The sequence below is a fragment of the Oncorhynchus mykiss genome, chromosome 22 (assembly GCF_013265735.2).
Source record: "Oncorhynchus mykiss isolate Arlee chromosome 22, USDA_OmykA_1.1, whole genome shotgun sequence".
NCBI lineage: Eukaryota > Metazoa > Chordata > Actinopteri > Salmoniformes > Salmonidae > Oncorhynchus > Oncorhynchus mykiss.
The window spans coordinates 26,498,037-26,516,966 of record NC_048586.1 but is presented as its reverse complement, the minus strand read 5'-3'; the positions used below and the strand labels follow the sequence as shown (position 1 = coordinate 26,516,966).

The 18,930-nt window shown below is 42.2% G+C and overlaps 1 protein-coding gene across 1 annotated transcript; it reads left to right on the top strand.

Moving 5' to 3' along the window:
• The first annotated feature begins 647 nt into the window (after positions 1-647).
• LOC110501648 (G-protein coupled receptor 143) lies at positions 648-17,364 on the top strand. The gene is made up of 9 exons (XM_021579352.2): positions 648-1,050; positions 1,553-1,662; positions 6,567-6,661; positions 7,249-7,341; positions 7,875-7,984; positions 8,304-8,412; positions 10,553-10,670; positions 10,826-11,081; positions 16,722-17,364. Exons 1-9 carry the CDS (start codon positions 792-794, stop codon positions 16,823-16,825), a joined length of 1,254 nt encoding a protein of 417 aa, XP_021435027.2. The 5' UTR covers positions 648-791; the 3' UTR covers positions 16,826-17,364.
• Positions 17,365-18,930: the final 1,566 nt, after the last annotated feature.

Below are 18,930 nucleotides of genomic sequence, written 5' to 3'. Positions count from 1 at the left end.
AATTCACTATGATGTTGATATAATCCATGCCACTGTAAAATTAAAACACACATTACTTTGTGCCTTGTCAGAGAAGGTGCATGGATTAGAATACCACTGTATAAACCCACTGAATGTCCTCTCTGTAATCAATGCATATTCATAGCTCCATTGATCCACAAATCATTTCTACAACGGTTCACCTGCTTTTCGGGTTCTTAGAGCTGGAATGTAGCAGATCCTCTAGCTCCTCAGGTCAGGTGCTGCACAGTAGGCTATTCATAAATGATCTGTCTGGACAGGGTAGGGTTTAGTAACTTTGTTACTCTATTTCAACTTCCTAATGTATCCTACCTACATTCAAACCACTCAAAACAACTGCATAGTATCAGATGTTCATGTACAATTGGTAAAAGATTGCATACTGTGCAATTCATATTTTCCACTAGGACTACAGCATCTGCTATTTATTAAAGGTATGATTCAGTATTTTCCTGAACACACATTTCCACGTTTTCTCACACTCATAGTGCAATTTATACTTAATATTATAGAGGCATGGACAATTTTGTGAAAACATTTTACAACAAAAAGCAGCCTAAGCCTTTTTACTACAAATGTTGAGCAACATTCTTATGTGGCCTCTTACCAATGTGGGGCAGTTAAACCCTGACTGGAAGAATTAAATAGAAGCACATGATGATTCAACCCGTGATTTTCACTTGAAACAGACCTCATGCCACGGACTAAATTAATGAATTTTCCTTTATTTTCTCCCCTGACACCGTAGCCTGCTTCTTTCCATCGAGTCCATGATGGCATCCCCAAGGCTGGAGACGTTCTGCTGCCCAAACCGAGACGCATCGACCGAATTTGTCATTACTTTTCAGCCCCTCTTCTTTGGCGCCATTTGCATCGGTAGTGCAAGTTTAAGTTTCATATTTTCTATTTTACAAATTTTGCCCAAACGTAGGGGTTACAGGCGCCTTGGACAGTACCCTCTTCCCAAACCAGCGTCTTCGTCGAGAATATTGTTTATCATCAGCATATGTGATATACTGGGATGTGCAGGTAAGGCTATGTCCCGTTACTTTTCATGAACAACTTCCGCGTCATTGTCGATACAATGGAGAATTTAATCAAAGTTGTAGGCATACACCACGTTTGTAATTGTGTTCCTCTACTTTACTGTTCAATTTTAGATTGTTTATCACAGCTTATGACAATGGAACCAGATATTGTAGCTAGTGAAATACCATTTATGCAATTGGCATTTTGCAGGCCAATAGGTCTCACATATCATCAGTCAAAGAATGGATTGTTAGCCTACTAGCTTGATTTCACTGCAATCATTACACAAGGACTGAGAGTAGAATGTGTATGTGGAGGAGCAACAGATACACACACAATTGTGATTGTGATATAGCCTGGAATCGAACCAGGGTCTGTAGTGACGCCTCAAGCACTAATATGCAGCGCTACTCGGGAGCCCCCCTCATTGACATCCTGCAAAACAGATCTTTATAAGATGGTCAGATGTTTTGAGAGGTCTTGTTGTGTTTGTCTCCTCCAGGTATCATAGTGAGGTCATCCATCTGGCTGGGCCTGCCCAACCTTGTCAGAGGGATCAATGTGGCCAACAACAGCGACATGTGGCCAGAGGTGTTCTGTGTCGGCAGTGCAGTATGTATGATAGATGTTTTCTTGACCATGTGAACTAACCAAGAAAACCGTCTGACCTAGCAGAGGAGACAAATATGAGCTCAGCAAATATACAGTACTGGGAGTAACAGGCTAGCAGATGATATGATCTTACATTTGAAACAGTCACTTGCATGACAAAATGGTGGTTAAAGGGATACTTTGGGATTTTGGCAATGTCGCCCTTTATCTACTTCCTCAGTGTCAGATGAACTTGTGGATACCATTTTTATGTCTCTGTGTCCAGTATGAAGGAAGTTAGAAGTAGCATGCTAGCAGATACCCATAGACTTCCAATCATTGTGCTAGTGAGTTAATTGCCTTGTGAAACTACCTCTAACTTCCTTCATACCTAAAGCTTAAAGAAGTTATAACAACCATCTCACTGCACACAGCAGAGGGTGTTGAGGAGAGTCAGGCGTGTTGAACCAACACCTTTATTTAGAGCAGGTATTCCCAAACTGGGGGTATGCACAATGCCGTTGGGGGTACGCCAAATAAAAATGTGATTCATATTTTTTGAAATTTAAAAAATCTTCACATTTTCAAACAGTACATTTATATTTTCCACCGGGGCTATACATTTGGGTGAGGTTTTTTTCTCGCCTGAGTAGCCCTGTTTCACTGCCAAAAATCAAATTCAACCATCTAGTGTTCATCGAAATAACAACACAATGTCAAATACAGGTAGCCCAGTCAAATAATGAATATCCAATCACATTAACTGTTACTCTCTCGCAACTTCTCACAACTTGATGAAACCTTCACTCTTCTGCAGACATTTAGAAACACAACATCCCATTTTGAAAAATAAGCCAAGGGAGTTTTTGGAGCGAGAATTAAGATGACTTTCAAGTAGTAAGACGTATAAAAGCAACAGATACCATTAATAAGAAGGGGCTAGAAGGGTATTATATGGTGAGCTACCAAGTGGCTAGGATAGGCAAGCCCCATACTATTGTGGAGGACTTAATTCTTCCTGCTGCCGCGCATATGGCTGGGACAATGCTGGGGGAAAAGGCCCCAAAAAACTATACAGACAATCCCCTCCATTATGTTTATGGGGGGTCAATTAAGGAAGACATCCTCTTCTGGAAACAGAAGAGGATATTTTTTAGTTACTGGACAGCTTTGTGACATCAAATGGACTTCGGTGGTCAAGATGTGTTTGTATCTGTACTGATGGCGCTAAGCCATGACAGGGAGACATAGTGGAGTGGTAACGTGCGCGCAAGCAGTTGCTCCCGACGCCACTTGGGTACACTGCAGCATCCACAGAGAGGTTCTTGCTGCCAAAGGAATGCCTGACAGCTTGAAAGACATTTTGGACATTACAGTGGAAATGGTTAACTTTGTTAAAGCAAGGTCCCTGAACTCTTGTGTATTTTCTGCACTGTGCAATGATAAGGGCAGCGACCATGTAACGCTTTCACAACATACAGAATTGCGCTGGTTATCAAGGGGCAAAGTATTGACATGTTTTTTTAAAATTGAGAGACGAGCTTTAAGTTGTCTTTACTGACCATCATTTTCACTTGTCTGACCGCTTGCATGATGATGAATTTCTCACACGACTGGCCTATCTGGGTGATGTTTTTTCTTGCCTGAGTGATCTGAATCTTGGATTACAGGGACTCTCCGCAACTATATTCAATGTGCGGGACAAAATTGAGGCTATAATTAAGAAGTTGGAGCTCTTCTCTGTCTGCATTAACAAGGACAACACACGGGTCTTTCCATCATTGTATGATTTTTTGTGTGCAAATGAACTGAAGTTTACACACAATGTCAAATGTGATATAGCGAAGCATCTGAGTGAGTTCAAATCAAACCAAATTGTATTGGTCACATACACATGGTTAGCAGAAGTTAATGTGAGTGTAGTGAAATGCTTGTGCTTCTAGTTCCGACCATGCAGTAATATCTAACAAGTAATCTAACAATTTCACAACAACTACCTTATATACACACAAGTTCAAAGGAGTGAATAAGAATATGTACATATAAATATATGGATGAGCGATGGCCGAACGGCATAGGCAAGATGCAGTAGATGGTATAGAGTACAGTATATACATATGAGATGAGTAATGTAGGGTATGTAAACATTGTCATCTACAAGACCCTGATAGGTAAAGTCCCCCCTTATCTCAGCTCGCTGGTCACCATAGCATCTCAGGATCTCATCTCAGGATGCTCTCAATTCCACCTTCTCCATTACTGTCCCGTCGATGTGGATAGGGGGGTGCTCCCTCTGCTGTTTCCTGAAGTCCACAATCATCTCCTTTGTTTTGTTGACGTTGAGTGAGAGATTGTTTTCCTGACATCACACTCCGAGTGCCCTCACCTCCTCCCTGTAGGCCATCTCATCATTGTTGGTAATCAAGCCTACCACTGTAGTGTCGTCTGCAACTTGATGATGGAGTTGGAGGCGTGCATGGCCACGCACTCATGGGTGAACAGGGAGTTCTAGGAGAGGGCTGAGAACGCATCCTTTTGGGGCCCCAGTGTTGAGGATCAGCGGGGTGGAGATGTTATTTTCTACCCTCACCACCTGGGGGTGGCCCGTCAGAAAGTCCAGGACCCAGTTGGACAGCTTAATGACGGGTTTGGAGGGCACTATGGAGTTAAATGCTGAGCTGTAGTCGATGCACAGCATTCTTACATCGGTATTCCTCTTGTCCAGATGGGTTAGGTCAGTGTGCAGTGTGATTGGGATTGCGTCGTCTGTAGATCTATTGGAGCGGTAAGCAAATTGGAGTGGGTCTAGGGTGTCAGGTAGGGTGGAGGTGATATGGTCCTTGACTAGTCTCTCAAAGCACTTCATGATGACGGAAGTGAGTGCTACGGGGCGATAGTCGTTTAGCTCAGTTACCGTAGCTTTCTTGGGAACAGGAACAATGGTGGCCCTACTGAAGCATGTGGGAACAGAAGACTGGGATAGGGATTGATTGAATATGTCCGTAAACACAGGGATGCCATCTCGGCCGGTAGCCTTGCGAGAGTTAACACGTTTAAATGTTTTACTCATGTTGGCTGCGGTGAAGGAGAGGCCGCAGGTTTTGGTAGCGGGCCGTGTCGGTGGCACTGTATTGTCCTCAAAGCGAGCAAAGAAGTTGTTTAGTTTGTCTGGGAGCAAGACATTGAGGTCCGTGACGGGGCTGGTTTTCTTTTTGTAATCCGTGATTGACTGTAGACCCTGCCACATACCTCTCGTGTCTGAGCCGTTGAACTGCTACTCTACTTTGTCTCTATAATGACGCTTAGCTTGTTTGATTGCCTTGCGGAGGGAATAGCTACACTCTTTGTATTCGGTCATGTTTCCGGTCGCCTTGCCCTGATTAAAAGCAATGGTTTGCACTTTCAGTTTTGCGCGAATGCTGCCATCAATCCACGGTTTCTGATTCGGGAAGGTTTTAATAGTCGCTGTTAGTACAACATCACCGATGTACTTGCTAATAAACTCGCTCACCGAATCAGCATATACATCAATGTTGTTGTTCGACGCTATCTGGAACATATCCCAGTCCACGTGATCGAAACAATCTTGAAGCGTGGAATCAGATTGGTCGGACCAGCGTTGAACAGACCTGAGCACGGGCGTTTCCTGTTATAGTTTCTGTCTATAGGTTTGGAGCAACAAAATCGAGTCGTGGTCAGATTTGCCGAAAGGAGGACGAGGGATGACTTTGTATGCGTCACGGAAGTTAGAGTAACAATGATCCAGAATTTTCCCAGCCCGGGTTGCGCATTCGATATGCTGATAAAATTTAGGGAGCCTTGTTTTCAGATTAGCTTCAGTTGGGTGTGCAATTACGCAGGTACTTTCCCAAAACGGATGACACAAACAACTGGATTCATTATCCCTTTCATGCCCTGCCTCCAGTCCAGTTACCGATATCTGCACAAGAGAGCCTCATCAAAATTGCAACAAGCGGTTCTGTGAAAATTGAATTTAATCACAAGCCACTGCCAGATTTCTGGATTGGGCTGCGCTCAGAGTATCCTGCCTTGGCAAATCGCTCTGTTAAGACACTGCTGCCCTTTGCAACCACATACCTATGTGAGAGTGGATTCTCAGCCCTCACTACCCTAACCCTAACCCTAAATACAGGCACAGACTGTGTGTGGGAAATTATTTAAGACTGAGACTCTCTCCAATACAACCCAATATTGCAGAGTAATGTGCATCCTTTCAAGCACACCCTTCTCATTGACATGTTGTGAGTTATTCACAATTTTAGATTAAAAAAGTTTTATATGTAAGATGGCTAAATAAAGAGCAAAATTATTGATTATTATTATTTTATTATTTGTGCCCTGGTCCTATAAAACCTCATTGTCACTTCCCATGAGCAGGTTTGTGACAAAAACTCACCCTCATTCTTATGTTTAATAAATGTATCGTATAGTCTGTGCGTGTGGCAGGCTTACAATGATGGCAAAAAACAACATTTGAGAGTGCGCTGACCCTGGTGCTTAGAGGGGGTACGCAGCTGAAGATTGAATGTTTGAAGGGGTACGGGACTCTAAAAAGTTTGGGAACCACTGATTTAGAGCATGTGAAATTCCCTGAATAAGTAAATTACTCTGCAGGGAGCATTTAGCAACCTTGACCCAGTTTTTGGGCTTTAACACACTGACTGACATTTCCTGAGATGGTCATGTATACATATAACTCTTAATGCATATGGAGACACATACATAGGCTTATTTGAAATAAAAGAGATTAGACCTATATTAGTTTTAGTTACATTAAAAAGCAATCTAGTTACTTATTCAGGAGAGATTCTAAACCATGTCTATAATCCTGTATGATGCTAGATTAAGTATTGTTTATATACAGTGTGTTGTTCTGATGTTGAATCTGGTTTTGTCTTCCCCAGATGTGGATCCAGCTGTTCTTCAGTGCATCCTTCTGGTGGACCTTCTGTTACGCTGTGGACGTCTTCCTGGTGGTCAGAAGATCTGCAGGAATCAGGTAGTCTATACTCTCCTCCTACCATCTATCACCTTCTGCTGTATCACTTCTATATCAAGTCTGTTCTCTCTCAATAAAACTCTTGACTATGTCTCCAATTGGGGGGAAGTACTATAGCCTCTGATGTGCGCTATCATCAATATAATATCTGTAATCTCTCAATACAATATAGCTACAACTCCTCAATATAGAATTCCTGTCTTTCCAGTTGGGGAAAAGTACTACAGCCTCTGATGTAACGCAAAACCAAATATTGTGTTGAATTATTAATACTGGCCTAACGATATGCCACTTCCATTAGAAAGTGGATGTGTAAATCTGCTCTTCACTTCTGATACTTCTCTCTGGGCTTTACCGTGTATCTCATATGTAATTATCTTGGCCAGGTCGCAGTTGCAAATGAGAACTTGTTCTCAACTAGCCTACCTGGTTAAATAAAGGTGAAATATATATATATATATATATATATATATATATATATATATATATATATATTTGTTTAATAAGTGAAATATTGTGTGCAGTATACTATGTGTCTTTTGAAATCTCTACCTGGCTCATGACGTGATGTCTTGTTGATCCGTCAGTACCATCATCCTCTATCACATGATCACATGGGGTCTGGCCGTGTTGCTGTGTGTGGAGGGTGTGGCTATGCTCTACTACACATCCATCTCCAGGTATGTCAACAGCTTCCCACTGGGCACGGATGTCAATTCAACATCTATTTCACATTGGTTCAACGTCATTTCATTGAAATGAAGTGGAAACAATGTTGATTTAACCAGTGTGTACCCAGTGGGTTGGCTTTGTCTGTGTCTATGACATAACGTTTGTGTTGTTCTGAAATGCACTGAAAATGTAGACTTGCGAATGTTTACTGTACTGCTGACTGTCAACATACTGGGATGAGTGAGCATTGTCTCAGAATACATGAGGAATGTATGATATTGTGCTAACTGGTGTGAATAACACAATGTTTTGCTTTTGTTCTTGATGTTAGACCAGTTTTCTGTGCATTCCAAGACCTGCGCAGTGCTGGCAGTCAATAGCCATATTGTAGTTAAATGACTGAGGATTGTGGTGTGCAAACCCAATATTTCTCTCTCTGCTGATTCTCCTGTGATCCTTCCTCCCTGCTTGGAGGAAACGTGCATGGTTGTGTGATGTGCAGTGCAGTGCATTTCTCTCAGTGTGGTCTCTTGTGTTGCAGCTGCGAAAATGGCCTGCAGCATGCCATTCCTCACTACATTACTACCTACGCTCCTCTAATGCTGGTGCTTATAGTCAACCCTACACTGTTCGCCAGGACTGTGTCTGCAGGTCAGTTCACCCTGCCCCTCCGGCCCAAGCTCTTTATGATACAGAGCCCTGAATAGGCAATATGCTTCCAAAATGGCACCCTATTCCCTATTTAGTGCGCTACTTTTGACCAGGGCCCAGCACACTCATATCAGATATTCCATACAGAGATCAATACTAACAGCTCTATTGTATGGAACTGTACAGGCCTACAGAAATGTGTTTTTATCTCTAAACGTTTTAATCTTTCACACCTATTCTTTTTCAAAATAAAGGTTTTGTGATGATCATCAAAATAGAAAGAAAGGAAAGGAAGTGAACGTTTGTATTTTCCATTTAGTGACAGCATTATTGAAGGGACGACAAGGGATCTACACAAAAAACGAGAGACGCCTTGGAACAGAGATAAAAATACGCTTCTTCAAAATCATGCTGGTCTTCTTTATTTGGTAAGACCACAATATTGCATTTCATTGTTGTATACACAGTACACAGTATGCAATTTCTCCTGTGTTCTATTGTATTGTGTTCTGTTGTATTGTCAGCCAAACAGCATACAAATAGCTTGATGGCAATTGAAATGGTCACACCTACTCATTCAAGAGTTTTTCTTTATTTTTACGTTGAAGAATAATAGTGGAGACATCAAAACTATGAAATAACAGACGTGGAAGTATGTAGTAACCAAAAAAGTGTTAAACAATTACAAATATATTTGAGATTTTTCAAGTAGCCACCCTTTGCCTTGATGACAGCTTTGCACACTCTTGTCATTCTCTCAACCAGCTTCATGAGTAATGATTTTCCAACAGTCTTGAAGTAGTTCCCACATATGCTGAGCACTTGTTGGCTGCTTTTCCTTCACTCTGAAGTCCAACTCATCCCAAACCATCTCAATTGGGTTGAGGTCGGGTGATTGTGGAAGCCAGGTCATCTGATGCAGCACTCCATCACTCTCCTTATTGATAAAATAGCCCTTACACAGCCTGGAGGTTGTGTAAGGTTGTCCTGTTGGGAAACAAATTATAGTCCCACTAAGGGCAAACCAGATAGGATGGTGTATCGCTGCAGAATGCTGTGGTAGCCATGCAGGTTAAGTGTGCCTTGAATTCTAAATAAATCACAGACAGTGTCACCAGCAAAGCACCCCCACACCATCACACCTCCTCCTCCATGCTTCATAGTGGGAACCACACATGCAGAGATCATCCATTCACCTACTCTGCATCTCACAAAGACACGGTGGTTCGAACCAAAAATCTCAAGTTTGGACTCATCAGACCAAAGGACAAATTTCCACCGGTCTAATGTCCATTGCTCGTGTTTCTTGTTCCAAGCAAGTCTCTTCTTATTATTGTTGTCCTTTAGTAGTGGTTTCTTTGCAGCATTTCGACCATGAAGGCCTGATTCACACATTCTCCTCTGAACAGTTGATGTTGAGATGTGTCTGTTACTTGAATTCTTTGAACATTTATTTGGGCTGCAATCTGAGGTGCAGTTTATTCTAATGAACTTATCCTCTGCAGCATAGGTAACTCTGGGTATTCCTTTCATGTGGAGGTCTTCATTAGAGCCAGTTTCATCATAGCACTTGATGGTTTTTGCAACTGCACTTGAAGAAACTTTCAAAGTTCTTGAAATGTTCCGGATTGACTGACCTTCATGTCTTAAAGTAATTGCGAATTGTTGTATTCCTTTGCTTATTTGAGCTATTCTTACCATAATATGGACTTGGTCTTTTACCAAATAGGGCTATCTTCTGTATAACACCTCTACATTGTCACAATACAACTGATTGGCTCAAATGCATTAAGAAGGAAAGAAATTAACAATTAACAGGCACACCTGTTAATTGAAATGCATTCCAGGTGACTACCTCATGAAGCTGGTTGAGAGAATGCCAAGCGTGTGCAAAGCTGTCATCAAGGCAAAGGGTGGCACCTTTTAAAAATCAATTTTCACTTTGTTGGTTACTACATGACTACATATGTGTTATTCATAGTTTTGATGTCTTCAATATTATTCTACAATATAGAAAATTGTAAAAAAAAAAACGTTTAAAAAAACTTGAATGAGTAGGTTTGTCCAAACTTTTGGCTGGTACTGTATATTACAGCTCTTGGCAACAAAGTCACCTTAAATTTGATTAAGGCAACTGTCCTTCCTGACTGTCTTTCATAAAGTCCATGACTTTCCTCCGAGAGGTCATACTCATAATCCTGTAGTGTAAATCCATGTATTTCTAAAAACACACTTTCAGAACATTATGAAGACCCGCAGAGGCCCCTTGGAATCTAATATCCAAGTTTCCAAATGGAACAACTGGCACTTCAACTGAGTTTTTACTACACTTTTAATCAATTACTTTAATTACTTTTGTAGGTAGCCCTGGGTGAATCTGTCCAGTCAGCAATGGTACAAAACATTGGCACTATTAAAAATATGCCTCAGTTAAAGAGGTTTCCTCCATGGTCAACATTTAACGAGTATCAGATCGACAATAGATCTCAAGACAAATCCCTCTAAAACATTCTGTATGCTTTCCTGCCATTAATGTACAATACCTGTATTATACTTCCCACTTTTCAGCTGGCTTCCCAACATCATCAATGAGAGCCTGCTGTTTTACCTGGAGATGCAGACGGACATAAAAGCCAGTGACCTGAAAAATATACGAAACACAGCCCTCATCACTTGGTTTATCATGGTGGGTTCACTTTGAATCCATTTTGATGATAGTAAACGATCTTAGCCAAAAGCGTTTGTTTGTGTAGCAAACTTGTCCAGCACCAATGTTAGTGTGTTACACTGAAGGCTCAGGTTTGTTCATACCTGAGGGGTTCTGTGTTCTACTGTTTCAAGGGGATCCTGAACCCCATGTCAGGCTTCCTCAACACGTTGGCCTTCCATGGCTGGACGGGCTTTGATGTGGACTGCAGCCTGCAGAGGAGAAGGGAGCTGGCCTGGGATTCAGCCTCCACCTCGGCGGCTAACAACCCCATCGTGGGCTCCACCCTGCTCTACCAGAGCCACGTCCAGGAGGCCAAGAACATGACCGGCAAGAACATCAAGGGCAATGGGCAGCCAGCCTCTGACGCCATCAGCGTCCTATCAGAAGGTAATGGGCATACATGGCTGCAGAGCAGGGAGAATGACAATGGTAACGCCTGGGCGTATCAGGGCTGGTGAAACCGGTAATACCCACACTGGTCATCATCATCTAGATTCTAAAGAGCATGGTGCTGCCAATAAAGCTGCTCTTGGTCTGTTTCATATCATATTATGTTTTAGATTATAAAGTTATAGATGGCTTCAGACCCATAGGAAATGTGCCTCACTCACCAGGCAGAGGTTCCCTTAGTAAAGCCAGTTTTGATAATATAATACTGTCAGACATTGTCCCCAGGACCAGCTTAGATGATTACTTGTAGAGGATGATGTTCTGAGCCAGGAGAACTTACCGGGGACAAAAGGATTTGGTTCTAATCAAGAAATGACATTTACAGTGGCCTCAAAGTATTCACATCCTTTGACTTTTTCCAATTGTTGTGTTACAGCCTGAATTGAAAATGGATTAAATTGAGCTTTTGTGTCACTAGCCTAAACACATAATGTAAAAGTGGAATGTTTTACATTTTTTTAAACAATTTAATTAAAAAGCTGAAATGTCTTGAGTCATTAAGTATTCAACCCCTTTGTTATGGCATGTTTAAATAAGTTCAGGAGCAAAGATTTACTTAACAAGTCACATAATAAGTTGCATGAACTCACTCTGTGTGCAATAATAGTCTTGAATGTCATTTTTAAATGACTATGTAAACTCTACTCCACACATACAGTTACTGTATCTTTAAGAGCCATCAGTCGAGCAGTGAATTTCAAACGCAGATTCAACCACAAAGACCAAGGCCAGGGAGGTTTTCCAACGCCTCGCAAAGAAGGGCACCTATTGGGTAGGCCGTCAATGTAAATAAAAATGTGTTCTTAACTGACTTGCCTAGTTAAATAAAGGTTAAATATAAAAACATACATAAAATATTGGTAGATGGGTAAAAAAAACAAAATAAAAAAATAAAAAAACAGACATTGTGTCACGCCCTGGTCAAAGTATTTTGTGTTTATCTTCATGTATTGGGTCAGGCCAGGGTGTGGCATGGGGTTTTTGTATTGTGTGTTTTGTCTTGGGGTTTTGGTGTGTATGTATTGGGATTGTAGCTAGTGGGGTGATCTAGCAAAGTCTATGGCTGTCTGGAGTGGTTCTCAATCAGAGGCAGGTGTTTATCGTTGTCTCTGATTGGGAACCATATTTAGGCAGCCATATTCTTTGAGTTTGTCGTGGGTGATTGTCCTTATTGTCCTATGTGTCATTGGTCCTGGCGCAGTGTTAGTTTACACAAGTATAGGCTGTTTCGGTTTTCGTTAAGTTCTTTGTTTTGTAGTGCTTGTTATTGATTCGTGTTTTACGTTCATTAAACATGGATCGCAATCTACACGCTGCATTTTGGTCCGACTCTCTTTCTACCGAAGAAAGCCGTTACACATTGAATATCCCTTTGAGCATGGTGAAGTTATTAATTACACTTTTGATGGTGTATCAATACACCCAGTCACGACAAAGATACAGGTGTCCTTCCTAACTCAGTTGATGGTGAGGAAGGAAGCCGCTCAGAGATTTCACCACCTAAATGACAGAGTGAAAAGAAGGAAGCCTGTACAGAATACAAACGTTCCACAACATGCATCCTGTTTGCAATAAGGCATTCAATTAAAACTGCAAAAAAAATGTGGCAAAGAAATTAACTTTATGTCCAGAATACAAAGAGTTATGTTTGGTGCAAATTCAGCACAACACATCACGGAGTACCACTCTTCATATTTTCAAGAATGGTGGTGGCTGCATCATGTTATGGGTATGCTTGTCAATGGCAAGGACTATGAGTTTTTTAGGATTAGAAGAAATGGAATAGAGCTAAGCACAGACAAAATCATAGAGGACAACCTGCTACCTGGTTTCCAACAGACACTGGGAGAAAAAATCACCTTTCAGTAGGACAATAACCTAAAACACAAGGACAAATACACAATACAATGTGTTGTGATAAATGCCTTGTTTGCTATTAAACCTGTTAGTTCATATGCCTTGCGACCATGATATATGCTTAGGGCTGAGACAATAAAAAGACAGTGGCAGAATAAATTCAACTTTGTAAAGTATATTGCAGGTAACAAACAGTTACATGACCTACAGTATGGTCAATAAAGTTAATGTTTACGACAATTTCGGACTACTAAACAACTATTGATTTAGAACCACAGAGAAATACTGCAGGTCGCAAACACTACTATTCCAGCACCATTTCAACTTCAACATCATATCACCTATGATTACTCTAATACATTGACAACTTAAAGATAGTAAAAACAATTTAGTCCAATCAACAAAAGCTAAATGTGATGTGGCTGGCCATGGTTCTGATTTGTGTGTGTGTTCATGCAAGCAGAAAAAACATTTTGACTCACCCTACTTGTAGAGAAATGCCAATGCCATCCTCCTCTCTTTCATGTTGATGAAACAGTCTATGACTCTACCATACAGTACACACTTCAGTTTGTTGTTGTCCTAGTCGACCTGGCTAAAAGTCTTGCTCACTAGCCTAATGTCCTTTCATGGGAGACCGTAGCTAGTTAACATTAGCCTTCTACATCTAGCTACATATTGACCTTCCTTCATCTCAGTCCAGGGGCACAATGTATTTTATGGTTGGATCAAAATCGCAGTTATAATCATTAACCAGTATAGAGAATTAAGTAAAACCACAAGGCCAAATCCCTATCGCTATACATGGCTAATTTAGGAAAAGGCCAATTTTTGCTAGCTAGCTAGCCACCGGAAGACAACACACAACGAGAAGCAACAATTCAAGTTGTTTCTATCGATGACGTATTTCTCTGTGATAGGAGTGAAGCCAAATCCAAACTGGTTTCCCTTGACACTGTCTTTTGGCGTACCAGGACCGTTCACAGTTCAGCTCACTCAGTTTAGCTCAACGCTGATTGGCTATTATTTTAAACTTTTCTAATCAAGGAAGGCCAAATGCTCACTGGCTTCCCTTGCATTCAATGCTATGTGCGGCAACAATGTCATAATATTTTTGACCAGACAGCATCAGATGGATGGGCTACACATAAGGAGGCAGGGGGGCACTGTTTCGCTCACTTGGTTGCTTTCTCCAGTGAGATACATTCAGCATCTTGCGAATTGAAAGAAAATTATGAAAATACAAAGAGATACATTTTTTTCTTAGTCCATTTTTTGGGGTAGCCTGGCTTCCCCTGGCATCCATGAATACACGGCACTGTTCCTGAGTGGCCTAGTAACAGTTTTGTCTTGGCTTAGAACTTTTGTGAAACATCACAGTTAAAAATATATGGCAAATAGAAATCAGACTGGATGGTGTTCAGAGATAGATGGGCAGGGTTAAGGGTAGTGGAAGGATAGGAGTAAAAACAAACAAGATGACTTTTGTAAAATAGATTGTGTCAGTAAAATTGATATACTGTAGTATGTATAAGCTGGAAGTAGATGCCTATGTGTTGTTGTTCATTAGTTTACTCCAATTAGGGAAGGGGTGGTAGGGTTCATGGAAAATAATATAGGAAAATATATTTTTAAAAGATGTGGATATATGTGTAATGTATGCATGTATATATTTGAAAAGTATTCAGACCCCTTAACTTTTTCCACATTTTATTACGTTACAGCCATATTCTAATATGGATTGAATTGTTTTTTCTCATCAATCTACACACAATACCCCATAATGACAAAGCAAAAATAGGTTTTTAGAAATGTTTGCAAATGTATTACATATAAAAAATTTAAATACTACATTTACGTAAGTATTCAGACCCTACTTAGTACTTTGTTGAAGCACCTTTGGCAGCTATTACAGCCTTGAGTCTTCTTGGGTATGACGCTAAAAGCTTGGCACACCTGTATTTGGGGAGTTTCTCCCATTCTTCTCTGCAGATCCTCTCAACCTCTGTCAGGTTGGATAGGTAGCGTCACTGCACAGCTTTTTTCAGGTCTCTCCAGAGATATTCGATCAGGTTCAAGTTTGGGCTCAGGCTGGGCCACTCAAGGACATTTAGAGACTTGTCCTGAAGCCACTCCTGCGTTGTCTTGGCTGTGTGCTTTGTGTCGTTGTCCTATTGGAAGGTAAACCTTCGCCCCAGTCTGATGTCCTGAGCGCTCTGGAGTGAGTTTTCATCAAGGATCTCACTGTACTTTTCTCCGTTCATCTTTCCTGACTAGTCTCCCAGTCTCTGCCTCTGAAAAACATCCCCATAGCATGATGCTGCCACCACCATGCTTCACCTGGTTTTCTCCAGACGTGACGCTTGGCATTCAGGCCAAAGAGTTCAATCTTTAGTTTCATCAGACCAGAAAATCTTGTTTCTCATGGTCAGAGTCCTTCAGGTGCCTTTTGGCAACTCCAAGCGGGCTGTCATGTGCCTTTTACTGAGGAGTGGCTTCTGTCTGGCCACTCTACCATAAAGGCCTGATTGGTGGAGTGCTGCAAAGATGGTTGTCTTCTGGAAGGTTCTCCCAACTCCACAGAGGTACTCTGGAACTCTGTCAGAATGACCATCGGGTTCTTGGTCACCTCCATCAAGGTTCTTCTCCCCCAATTGGCCAGGCAGCCAGATCTAGAAAGAGTCTTGGTGGTTCCAAACTTCTTCCATTTAAGAATGATGGAGGCCACTGTGTTCTTGGGGACCATCAATGCTGCAGAAATTATTTGGTACCCTTCCCCAGATCTGTGCCTCGACACATTTGTAAAAACCTGTTTTCGCTTTGTCATTATGGGGTATTGTTTGTAGTTCGATCAGGATTGTATTTATTTGATTCATTTTTGAATAAGGCTGTAATGGATTTTTTTTGTTGAAAAAGTCAAGGGGTCTGAATCCTTCCCGAATGCACTGTATAGAGTATTTCTAAAAACATAATTTCACTTTGTCATTATGGGGTATTGTGTGTAGATGGTTGAGAAAAAATATTTGTAATACATTTTGAATTGACGCTGTAACACAGCAAAATGTTGAATAAGTCAAAGGGTATGAATACTTTCTGAAGGCACTGTACTGTTTTTGTAGTATAGTAGAACATGTATTGAACAGGGATGTGCTGCTGTATATCTTAAATCCATAAGGTCAAATATTTCAAATGTTCTACTATTTAAACAGACTCAGTGAGTTGTTTGTGTGCACAATTTCAAGATAATGTACACCGATATTGAATGTTTTTGATTGATGTTCAAGATCCCTGACAGTCATCCTAACTTTTAAATGAAAACCACTTAGAAAAATAAAATAAAAATGTAAATCATGACTTTCAAGGATCGTGAATCCCATGGGAATTAAGTTTCAATATCGAGTTGAGGTGAAAATTGTTAGGTTTGACTTTTTTTTTTTAACAAGAGGATCCAAATATTTGAACCCATAACAACACATGCAAATAGAGTCCTGTCGAAACTATTCAAAAATTCCCAAAATACATTTGTCAATCATTTGAAACATATGCCAGATATATTTGTATGAAGTTGTTGTGCATGCCTTGAATGAAGACAGCAGCAGCAGAGGACGTATGATAATTTTAGGCACTTGGGAGTTATGATTTGAAGTGTAAGAGAAGGGATATATTGTATATACCCACCTAACTCAGTCATCTCCCCTATCCCCTATTTTGTCTTGCTAGGTTCAGAGTCTAGTACAATTGAAATCGACATTTCCACTGAGCACCAAGACTATGAGGATATAGACGCAGATGGAGAATCATTGGGGAGTTCTGCAAGGCACTAGCTGCTGCATCACCTGCTGCCAGCCTCCATCTTGTTTTGTCTCTCCCCTACTGAGTTTTAGACCCTGTCCCCATCCGCTGTTTGAAAAACCTCAACTCAGACACCTCTTTGGATCCAACAGCAGTGTTAAAAATGATCTGTCTACCTGTACCATTTCATTTATTTCGCTCTTAAGAACTGCCATTTAATTACTGCTGTAGCACAGTCATAGGCTTGATGTTGTCACAGAACAACATGACACATTTGGCCACCAGTCTGCTCCTCATATGTCGTGACGATACATAACAGGACCAGTTAATTTGCCTCATCACTGAACTGGGTGGGAAAATCTATGTGTTCTATTTCTTTGTTGGCCGGGTATGGTTCCCAATCAGAGGCAGCTGTCTATCATTGTCTCTGATTGGGGATCATACTTAGGCAGCCTGTTTTCCACCTGAGTTTGTGGGATCTTGATTTTGTTAGTTGCTGTATTAGCCTGCAGAACTTTACTTTCGTTTATCTTTTTTTTTTTTTTTGGTGTTCATCAAAATAAAGAAAGATGTACGCTTACCACGCTGCACCTTGGTCTCATTCCAACAACGGACGCAACAGAAGATACCACCACAAACAGACCAAGCAGCGTGGTCAGGAGGAGAGGACACAACGGAAACCTGAGAGGCAGCCCCCCCCAAAAAATTGGGAGGGGGGGCAGATGACGTGGGCGTCGGTGCTGAGGGGTGAGACCGAGGAGGAATTCTTGGACTGTTTGAGCGAGGAGTGGTTGGCAGTGGAGAGGGACGAAAGAGTTTGGAGGGGTTGGAGTCTGGAGCAAGACCGTTGCTATGAGGAGCGTGTGACCCTTCAGGCACCATACTTTGCGGTTACACGTACTGTGTCTCCGGTACGCATCCACAGCCTGGTGCGCTCTGTGCCAGCTCCCCACATTTGCCGTGCCAGATAGGGCATTCAGCCAGGACGGTTTGTGCCGGCTCAGCGCTCCTGGTCTCCGGTGCGTATCTTCGGCCCCGGATATCCCGCGCCGGCTCTGCGCACTGTGTCTCCAGTGCGCCTTCACAGCCCAGTGCGTCCTGTACCAGCGCCCCGCAGTTGCCGGGCTAGGGTGAGCATCCAGCCAGGACGCGTTGTGCCAGCTCTGCGCTCCAGACCTCCGGTGCGTCTCCACGGCCCAGTATATCCTGTGCCAGCTCCACGCACCCGGTCTCCTGTGCTTCTGCCCAGCCTGGTAAGCCCTGTGCCAGCTCTACGCACCTGGCCTCCAGTGATGATCCATGGCACGAAGCCTCCAGTGATGGTCCATGGCACGAAGCCTGCAGTGATGGTCCATGGCACGAAGCCTGCAGTGATGATCCAGGGCACGAAGCCTGCAGTGATGATCCAGGGCACGAAGCCTGCAGTGATGATCCAGGGCACGAAGCCTGCAGTGATGATCCAGGGCACGAAGCCTCCAGCGACGATCCGCGGTCCGGAGTCTCCAGAGAGGGTTCCCGGTCCTGCAACTGTCCCCTGGCAGGAGCCTGCGGCGGTTTGGTTCCTCCAGCAGTGATCTACGGTCCGGAGTCCCCAGCGACGATCCCCGCACCAGAGGCACCACCGAAGTGGGGGGAGAGCCTCATGCGGGGTCTGCGTCATGGGGAGCGGGGTGGGGGGGGGGGTTAGGTCAGGATGTGACTTGGGTGGGCAAATCTATGTGTTCTATTTCTTTGTTGGCAGGGTATGGTTCCCAATCAGAGGCCATCGTTGTCTCTGATTGGGAATCATACTTAGGCAGCCTGTTTTCCACCTGAGTTTGTGGGATCTTGATTTTGTTAGTTGCTGTATTAGCCTGCAGAACTTTACTTTCATTTATCTTTTGTTGTTTTTTTGGTGTTCATCAAAATAAAGAAGTACGCTTACCACGCTGCACCTTGGTCTCATTCCAACAACGGACGGGATGAGAGGGAGGGTTTCAGTGCATTGTAATTTCAAGTTTGATAATGTTAAATGATAACATTAAATATCTCCTACAGTGCTACACTAAGTGTCTACTTCATCATTATGCACATGATCATAGTAATGCTATACATTACGCTGCATAAGTGACAAACCCAACAATACAAGAAACGGACG